The sequence below is a fragment of the Aulostomus chinensis genome, chromosome 14 (assembly GCF_037954235.1).
Source record: "Aulostomus chinensis isolate RoL2024-O1b breed Wild chromosome 14, RoL_Achi_v1.0, whole genome shotgun sequence".
NCBI classification, from domain to species: Eukaryota; Metazoa; Chordata; class Actinopteri; order Syngnathiformes; family Aulostomidae; genus Aulostomus; species Aulostomus chinensis.
The window spans coordinates 690147-700577 of NC_141333.1; the positions used below are offsets into that span (position 1 = coordinate 690147).

The window sequence follows — 10431 nt, forward strand, 5'->3', positions numbered from 1 at the left end:
CCACCCACAACCTTCTTGCTGGGGGCCACAGGGAGGACCACTGCTCCACCCACAACCTTCTTGCTGGGGGCCACAGGGAGGACCACTGCTCCACCCACAACCTTCTTGCTGGGGGCCACAGGGAGGACCACTGCTCCACCCTGCTGACCAGAACATAAGCATTTAACGTCACACGTATCTGTGCAGGTATGTGTACATGCACAGTGTATATATAACATGTATAATCATGCAGTGTTTGTATGTATATACGTATGTGTAAACATGTATATATATTTGTATGAACTATGTATGTATACACATATATACATGATGCACATATGTGTATATAAAACAAATTCTAGATTTATGCATGTACATATGTAGGTATAAATACACACATACAGTCTGAGTATGCACACAAATATATAAACATATATAAATATACATACGTACTGCATGTGTGCATTTTTATGCTTACTGGCAGAGTTCTCAAACCTGTTTTCATCATCTTCGCCTTTTCATTATAACCTGATATTTTTTTGAGATTTTCACAAATTTCCGGGTCATGACGTGTCTGTGACGGTGATGGAGGCAGGTGATAGGAAGAAAGCGTATTTTTAATTTGGATGAGGGAGCATTTCCGGTGGCCTACACAGTAAAATATTAGGTTTCGAAGTAGCATCCTGATGCTGACGTTTTACTTTTGGTCATTAGGATCTTCTGACGTCACGCCCTCTGGTGACGGTCACATCTCAACCACCTCTGAACTGGGATGTCGAGGTTTTCCTTGAGTGCTCTTATTTTGTTGAGAACTGTCGCAGCCCGGGACCCGCAGGAAGGCTCGAACTCGATTTGTCCTTTGTGATAGAAGTGGGCTTTTATTGTGAAAGAACGAACAAGCCAAACAGGAAAATTAATCATTTTCTCTTCAGCAAACCGGAGGCAGGAAGTGATGGAGGGAGGAAGAGGAGGAGGAAGAGGGGGGATGAAGTGCTGATCAGCGCCAGGTCTGATGATGATGATGATGGTGATGATGATGATGGTGATGATGATGATGCGCCCCGCCGCTCCGGAGTAGACGGACCCGCACCGGACTGAGAGGAGCCGCGGAGACACGGTAAGTGCGGATGTCATGTGCGCGCGTGGCCGTCCTATCCCCCCAGGGAGTCAGCCTGATGGAGGAACCAGAATCAAGCAGCAGGGGGTCTGGACCAGCAGCCCCCTGGTTGTACTGGTTTTGCTGCTTGTTCTAGTTGTACTGGATGTGCTGGTTGTACTAGGACAGTGTGAGTGTGACGTGTAGATCACACTTGCCATTCAAAGTCCAGAAGCTGAAACTATTGAGGGTGAAGTACTGTTACTACACCTGCTTCCTCAGTACTTAAGAGCTGAAGTACCATGAAAGGACTCTGTTCTTCTTCTTCTTCATCGCTGGAGAAATGAGCTCATAAAGACAGCCGAACAGTTCCTTGAGTACAAGTACTCATAAAAGTACTGTGCTACTTGTTTAAATAACCATCCATCCATCATCCATCCATCTATCATCCATCCATCTATCATCCATCATCCATCCATCCATCATCCATCTATCCATCCATCATCCATTCATCCATCATCCATCCATCCATCCATCCATCCATCATCATCCATCCATCCATCATCCATCCATCCATCCATCTATCATCCATCCATCCATCCATCCATCATCCCTCCATCCATCCATCATCCATCCATCATCCATCCATCCCTCCATCTATCATCCATCCATCCCTCCATCCCTCCATCTATCATCCATCCATCATCCATCCCTCCATCTATCATCCATCCATCCATCCATCATCCATCCATCCATCCATCCACCCATCTATCATCCATCCATCCCTCCATCTATCATCCATCATCCATCCATCATCCATCCATCCATCTATCATCCATCCATCCATCATCCCTCCATCCATCCATCATCCATCCATCCATCCATCCCTCCATCTATCATCCATCTATCATCCATCCATCCATCCCTCCATCTATCATCCATCCATCATCCATCCATCCAGCCATCCATCCACCCACCCACCCATCCCTCCATCCATCCATCCATCTATCATCCATCCATCCATCCATCTATCATCCATCCCTCCATCTATCATCCATCATCCATCCATCCATCATCCAACATCCCTCCATCCATCTATCATCCATCCATCCATCCCTCCATCTATCATCCATCCATCATCCATCCATTCATCCATCCATCCATCATCCATCCATCCATCCATCATCCCTCCATCCATCCATCATCCATCCATCCATCCATCATCCAACATCCCTCCATCCATCCATCCATCTATCATCCATCCATCATCCAACCATCCATCCATCATCCATCCATCCATCATCCCTCCATCCATCCATCATCCATCCATCCATCCATCATCCAACATCCCTCCATCCATCATCCATCCATCCATCTATCATCCATCCATCATCCATCCATCATCCATCCATCTATCATCCATCCATCCATCCATCATCCATCCATCCATCCATCATCCCTCCATCCATCCATCATCCATCCATCCATCCATCATCCATCATCCCTCCATCTATCATCCATCCATCCATCCATCATCCCTCCATCCATCCATCCATCCATCCATCATCCAACATCCCTCCATCCATCATCCATCCATCATCCATCCATCCATCATCCCTCCATCCATCCATCATCCATCCATCCATCCATCATCCAACATCCCTCCATCCATCATCCATCCATCCATCTATCATCCATCCATCATCCATCCATCATCCATCTATCATCCATCCATCATCCATCATCCCACCCTCCATCTTCTCCCTCTTCTCCTGTTGAGGGTGGTGGGGGTGGAGCCTATCCCAGCAGCCTTCCCCCTGGACAGGTCACCAGTCCATGGCAGGGCCAACACATAGAGACAGACAACCATTGGCTCTCCCAGCCACGCCTACGGTCAATTTAGAGTCTGGATTAACCTGGTCCCTCTTGATGTCTTTGGACTGTGGAGGAAGCTGGAGTACCAGAGAGAACCCAGCAGGAACAGGGAGAACATGGAGACTCACCCAGAAAGACCCCGTGCTGCAGCCGGGGCTCCACCCTCAACCTTCTTGCTGGGGGCCACAGGGAGGACCACTGCTCCACCCACAACCTTCTTGCTGGGGGCCACAGTGAGGACCACTGCTCCACCCTGTTGGTCTTTAAATAACCCGAGTAAAACAACTTTAGTCAGACAGACATGAAGAAAATCTACAACTGCAAATGAAGAAATGACCAAATGAAATCATCTAAACTTAAAAAATACTAAAATAAAACAGGATCAGTTGTCGTCCTCTCAGTCTGTGTGTGACTATTGTGAATACTTGGTGTTTTGTCACATGACTAAATTGGCGTGTTGAAACCCTTGAGGGGTCAACAGCGCTGGATTGGCAGCAGTCGGCCTCGGATTCGCTCACGCCGCTGGATGATAGAATGACGGCGAGCAGTGGTGCCTCCCCTGGGGGCAGCTTGGGCTACAGTGGATCACGCAAGACAGGTAGCATCATCTCCAGTCTGACTTTGGCGCACTTGTACTCCTCTGCCAGACTGGAAAGGGGCAGGTGTGACATCCCTCTGCCATAGCGCCCGATGCTGCGGAGAGACCTGGGAAGGCCCCGTCATGAGCTGACCAGTCTCTCCAGCTGTTCCACCTTTGAGAGCAGGACTTCACCGAGGGTTAGCGGCCAGAGGAGACGTGGAAGTAGTCCACACTGCATGCACCAGAGCTTCAGCTTGCCAGGGAGCAGGGTTCTGTGGAGGTTCTCCAGGCTGCCTCCTGCCTGAGTTTCCATACTGAGGTGTTGCTAATACTAAAAGAGAACATATGCAAGTCTGCACAACAATCAGATGAGCAACATTTTCAAGAAAGGGGAAAGTGCATGGCAGGGTTCCAGATCAGAGCCAAGTCTGCGCGCTTGTTTCCTGTTGGGTACGTGACTTTTCTCAAGGCCAAGACGAGAAGCACCTCCTTCAGCCACCGTAAGAATGACGGGGCTTTGATTAACTTCCAATTAAAGCAATTGAGTCTGCGGGTGAGTAACCATGCCAACGCCAAAGCATTTGTTTGCAAGTTTGTAAGCCTACAGTCATTGGTCATCTTGTGAAGGTCAGGTGACCTTAAAGTTGCTGCTCTAATTGTTTCATAATCATTTAAAAATTGAGGGAGGGGCTTCAGTGGGTGACAGCTCTTCATCGTCTTCACACGTTCACACCGCTCTGTTGCTCCTCTTCTTGACCTCTGACGTCCCGCTGCTGACCTCAGAGTCGTAGAGAAGCAGGTCTGCACTCTGAGCACTCTGGGCTGTCACCAGTCTCTTCCAGCCCTGGTCACCAAGGCAACCCACCCCCTTCCCACATACACACACATAAACACACACATGTTCCTATGGTTACATTAAGGAACTCAATGGATGCCAGCAGCAGAAATGTGTGTGTGTGTGTGTGTGTGTGTGTGTGTGTGTGTGTGTGTGTGTGTGTGTGTGTGTGTGTATGTGTATTCAGATTGATCAGTCACTGTTCTGAGTTTGTGGTTGAGATAAGCAGTGATGACATCATTCTTTCCTCCTTTCTCTTCAGAGAGCAGCCATTGGCCTCCGACTCCCAGAATGCCGGAGCAGAGCAATGACTACCGGGTGGTGGTGTTTGGCGCCGGCGGTGTGGGGAAGAGCTCACTGGTGCTTCGATTTGTTAAAGGAACCTTCAGAGACACGTACATCCCCACTGTAGAGGACACGTACAGACAGGTAGGACACGCATGGACAGGTAGGACACGCATGGACAGGTAGGACACACAAGAACAGGTAGGACACGCATGGACAGGTAAGGTAAAACATGCACACCACCCCACTGAACAATGGGTGTCCCCGCCCCCACAGGTCATCAGCTGTGATAAGAGCGTCTGCACACTGCAGATCACAGACACGACAGGAAGTCACCAGTTTCCCGCCATGCAGCGCCTGTCAATCTCCAAAGGCCACGCCTTCATCCTGGTATACTCCATCACCAGCCGCCAATCACTGGAGGAGCTCAAACCCATCTATCAGCAGGTACTCCAACATGCAGTACTATGTACTCAAGTAAGTATGATTTACTATAGCATGAGATACTTCGTAGCCTAACACACTGTACTTCATACTTTAACACTATGTACAGCGCACTCTAACACGTTGTACTTGTACTCGGTATCAGAAGGGAACACTTTCTTGCCTAAAAAAAAATGTCGGTTCTTTACTCGGTCTGGTGTTTTCCAGGTTCTGACCATCAAAGGCAGCGTGGAGTCGATTCCCATCATGCTGGTAGGAAACAAGAGCGACGAGACGGCGCATCGTGAGGTGGAGACGAAGGAGGGCGAGGCTCAGGCCGCCGCCTGGAAATGTGCCTTCATGGAGACGTCAGCCAAGATGAACTTCAACGTGAAGGAACTGTTCCAGGAGCTGCTGGCTCTGGAGAAGAAACGGGACATGACCCTGAGCATTGATGGCAAGCGGTCGGGCAAACAGAAGCGAGCCGGCAAGCTGAAGGGGAAGTGCAGCATCATGTAGAGGTGTGGAGGGCGGCAGAGGACTCACCGCAGACGTGGACAGGAGGAAGTCACTGACTCCCTCCATCTTTCCCAGTCTCCATCCCTCCTTCTTTCCTCTGCAGCCAGGAGGAATGAAAGGTGTAAAAATACTGAGCTAGGAGATGGGAATATTCACACCAGACCGTGTTTGTGGCCCTCAAACACACTTCTTTCTCACCTGGACCCCTCAGCATCGACCGTTGCTCGGAAACGCTCCTGATGTGATTGTGAATGTTGGGCCAAACTTGATTGTAACTCGTAGCAACAAATGTGAAAAAAGCTTTTCCAAGAGGTTTGTTGAAAGTCTTCTCCTGGTCAGTCGCTGGAGACGGAACCCTGAAACCAGATTAGAAGGTTCTTCGAGCCTGTCTGGTGGATCCGTAGATACAAAGTTCATCGATCTCCAGGAGAAATTCGCATGGTGCTGGCTGTTTGATGGTTAGCTTGTTAAACTTACACGCCACATCAACACTCCTGTGTGCATCGCAGAGATTTACAAGGAACAAAAGCCCATCAAGGTGAACGTCAACCAGAGAGTCCTCATGTGTCGGTTCATGTGAACAGTCAGAAAGCTCTTAATAATCTCAGAGAAACAGCTAATGAAGACTAAAAAGGAACGTCTCAGTAGTAAAATAAATGAAATCGGTAAGAAGCTGTAAAAATAAAAGCTTCAGTTGTCAAATACCTGTGCAGGTTCATGTGAAAACAAATCTGCACCTCCAAAAGTAAATAAATGAAATGCATTTCTTTGTTTGGCCATTTCTACTTCTGTTGCAACAATTTATCTGCATTAATCATAATTCACAGCATTGTTTTCTGTTTCTACTATTCATGTATTTCCTAAAATGCCTGCTGTCTACTTTAGCCTAGGGCTAATCCTAGTCTAGTTTATCCTAATCTAGCTAGGCGAGCTAAACCTAGTCTAGGTCATCCTAATCTAGCTAGGCGAGCTAAACCTAGTCTAGGTCATCCTAATCTAGCTAGGCGAGCTAATCCTAGTCTAGGTCATCCTAATCTAGCTAGGCGAGCTAAACCTAGTCTAGGTCATCCTAATCTAGCTAGGCGAGCTAATCCTAGTCTAGGTCATCCTAATCTAGCTAGGCGAGCTAAACCTAGTCTAGGTCATCCTAATCTAGCTAGGCGAGCTAAACCTAGTCTAGGTTAGACCACTTTACAGAACAATTTTATAAGACACAAACCCAACAAAGGAAAGGCAGGAAGCAACCACCTGAGGAGCGCAGCAGCGCCGCTCCAGGAGCCTCCACACTGAACTCTCCGCATGCTGTTTTGTTTTCTTAGATTTTTTTTTACTGTGAAAAAAGAAGAAGCTATTAATTGTTTTTATTTAAGCTTCAGTTATGTAACCTTTGCTTAAACATGGCTGCACCTTGTTTGTGGGAGCACTGGGATTAAGAAACAAACTTTTGTTCTTTATATTGTGTCGTATTTTTCTTTTTATCCCCGATTTTTGTAACCCTTTTTTTCAAACACTTGCCAATGTGCTACGATGTTGCTCTTGTTTTTGTTGCGCGAGCATGAAGCAGGCGTGGTCACATGATGGCGAATGAAAAGTGCTGAGTCACCCTCTGACCTCAGGAGGTTTCTGGAAAGGTCTTTGTGATTTGGTGCTAATTCAATAAAGTTTGTTTACCCAAATAAAAACGACCTCACTGTTCGCTGCAAATTGCATTTTCCTGTTGCACGTTTAGACGCTGTCTGCCGGCTGCGGCTTCCCAGTGGCTCCGTGTGGGTGGGCGGACATCCGGGAGGTGGCGCGGCTTTGACCGCCTCCCTGGACCGTCGGTCATTTGGCATCAACGTCACTGAATTCACTGGGAAGACATGTGATCAGTGTGGCGCCCTGGAAGGAAACGCTGAGTTGATTGTGCATCTGTTTAATCCGCACGTCGGTGAAGTGTGTGTGTGTGTGTGTGTGTGTGTGTGTGTGTGTGTGTGTGTGTGTGTGTGTGTTGGGGGGGGGGCGCTGTTGAGGCATATTTGAACACGAGATCGATCAGATATGCACTAAATCACCAGGCGTGATGTGCGAAGATTCATCAAGACTTGACCACATGGGCCAGGTTATTCTGGTCTCATCTGAATGTTTAATCCAGATCAAAACCAACATCAGATTATCTGATCTAATCTGCTTTAAGAACCCTTTTCTTCTTTTGAGAACCACATTCAAGAGCCCGAGCATGTTGGACACACTGCTGCCATCTAGTGGACAGGCTCAGTACATCGGACCTCTTTTATTTCTGCCTCTGTGAGTTCTCGCGTGTTTTCCTTTATGGTTAGACTGCCTTTGATCGACTGCTTTGAGGCTTTGAGTCTTCCAGTGGCAGCGGCACCGACCTTCTGCTGAGAGCAGCATCAGATGGACGCATGGCGCCGCCACTGCTTCATTTCACTGTCGGCCTCTTCACAAACGAGCGTTCTGCCATCTTTGATCTCTGATTGACAGCTCAATGTCAACATACAGAGCAACATCATCAAAGGTCTCGAGACTCTCTGACCTCATGCTTACATCGTGATTGGGGAGGGTTTGCGAGTCGTGGGTGAGCCATGAACGTGATCTCAGCTCTGCCTGGGTGCACGGCTGCGACTGCTCGCCCTCCACGGTTTCTGCTCAGGAGCTTTTCATGTCCAGGTTCATGTTAATCATCAGCAGTGAAGACGGGACGCAGCTTTTATCTGCTTTTGTGTGGAGAGATTTTAAAGATCTGAAATCTGAAACCACTCCCTGTGACCACCAGTTTGAGCTGTCAGTTAAATATTAACAAAGCTGCTGCGCCTTCAGCGCCTGCAACACTCGCCCTGTTCGCTCAAACGCCACTCAGACGCTGCTGCTCGACTGCAACTTCTGTCCAGGTCCAAGTGGAAATTTGCCATGGAGAAACTTCCTGCAGTGACTTCCTGCGTGTTCCTGGCAGTCGGAGGTGTGACGGCCCAGACAGGTAGGACCCACCAGGATCAGATTTTCTAGGACACTCAGTCGGACGCCGCCTGAAATGGAACACAGAACTGGACTTGATTTCAGCTCCTGGTCCCTGAATCGACGCTGCTGGTGAACACTTGGAGAAAATAATCTGGTTTCCTTTGTCGGAAATATAAATTCCTGTTATGGGATGGACACACAGACACACAGAGACAGGCACACAGACACACACAGACAGGCACACAGACACACACAGACACACACAGACACAGAGACACACAGACACACACAGACACACAGACACACACAGACACACAGAGACACACACAGACACACAGAGACACACAGAGACAGACACACACAGACACACAGAGACACACAGACACACAGACACACAGAGACAGGCACACAGACACACAGAGACAGGCACACAGACACACACAGACACACAGAGACAGGCACACAGACACACACAGACACACAGAGACACACAGAGACAGGCACACAGACACACACAGACACACACAGACACAGAGACAGACAGACACACACAGGCACACAGACACACAGACACACACAGACACACAGAGACACACAGACACACAGAGACACACACAGGCACACAGACACACACAGACACACACACAGACACACAGAGACAGGCACACAGACACACACAGACACACAGAGACAGGCACACAGACACACACACAGAGACACACACACACAGACACACACACACAGACTCACAGGCACACAGACACACACACACACACACACACACACAAACAGGCACACAGACTCATAGGCACACAGACACACACACACACAGACACACTCACACACAGACTCACACACACAGACCCACTCACACACAGACTCACACACACACTGCATGCTAGAAAGGGAAGCCTCTAGGAACATCTTGAAACGTTCGAATGAATAAACGTTATAGAAGAAATACAGAATCAAGATAACCAATCATATGATTGATGACCTTTGACCTGTGTGTGTTTGTGTCACAGCTCACATGGATGAGCGGCTGCTGCCTCAATGGCTGACGGGCATCATCGCCGTCAGCGTCTTCCTCTTCCTCACCTTCGTGGTGTTCCTGGTGAAGAAGGCGTGGGGCGACAAGCACGCCAGGTCCCTTCATCCTTTAAACTCTGGCAACAACCCCCGATTGTTCGTATCGTTAAGATGGAAACACGCAGGGATGCAGCGTTCAAGGCTTCACATCCCATTGAAGCGATGATGGTGGACGGTGGTCAGTGAGGGTCAATGGCTGATGTTGGCGCCATGTAATCTGATGCTTCACCTGTGTGAGCAGGAGTCCACGATCTGTTAGCCAACATGCTAACTAGTGCCCGCCACTACAAATCATTACTCAGTGCCTGAAACTAAATTAAGATTCAAGTGCTGAAGTGACATCACTTGTTTGTTGTTTTGATTAAAACAGGCAGGAGTTTTTGACTTGATTGCTCATCAACTTTCAGTGTGTTGGTCATGTGACTATCGTTTATAAGGTGTCAAGATTTGTTCACATAAATAAGTTTCAGGACACCTTTTGTGAATTCTGTCTTTGCTCTCTGATTGCAGGAGGACAACTGCTGTGAGCGACGATGAATTTACCGTCGGCAACGGCTCCGCCCATGAGGCCCACCTGGAGACCCTCAGGTACGATTGGTACTTCAACCACGGAGGTCATGTGACCTGCCAGCAAGATGACACAAACACTATGTGGCTGATTTTCCCCAAACCTGGCAGAGAGGCGGAGTCAGAGCCAAGGCACCACTGAACAGACTTGGGGCCTGATGAGTCATCACGCCAGTCAGGGGTTTTTACACTTTGATGTCCTCAAATGTGGTCAGAAGCTATTTT

General features: G+C 48.4%; 2 protein-coding genes across 2 annotated transcripts in view; both read left to right on the top strand.

The window, feature by feature from the left end:
- Nucleotides 1-911: 911 nt before the first annotated feature.
- diras1a (DIRAS family, GTP-binding RAS-like 1a) lies at nucleotides 912-7280 on the top strand. Its single transcript, XM_086224717.1, has 4 exons — nucleotides 912-1096; nucleotides 4628-4794; nucleotides 4927-5097; nucleotides 5302-7280. Exons 2-4 carry the CDS (start codon nucleotides 4657-4659, stop codon nucleotides 5590-5592), a joined length of 600 nt encoding a protein of 199 aa, XP_086080843.1. The 5' UTR covers nucleotides 912-1096; nucleotides 4628-4656; the 3' UTR covers nucleotides 5593-7280.
- A 670-nt stretch (nucleotides 7281-7950) lies between these two features.
- pdzk1ip1 (PDZK1 interacting protein 1) overlaps nucleotides 7951-10431 on the top strand; it is a 3476-nt gene continuing 995 nt past the window's right edge. Inside the window, exons 1-3 of the mRNA XM_086224039.1 lie at nucleotides 7951-8569; nucleotides 9576-9696; nucleotides 10150-10227. Coding sequence (XP_086080165.1) covers nucleotides 8503-8569; nucleotides 9576-9696; nucleotides 10150-10227 — 266 coding nt within the window. The 5' untranslated portion in view covers nucleotides 7951-8502. The remainder of the gene's footprint in view (nucleotides 8570-9575; nucleotides 9697-10149; nucleotides 10228-10431) is intronic.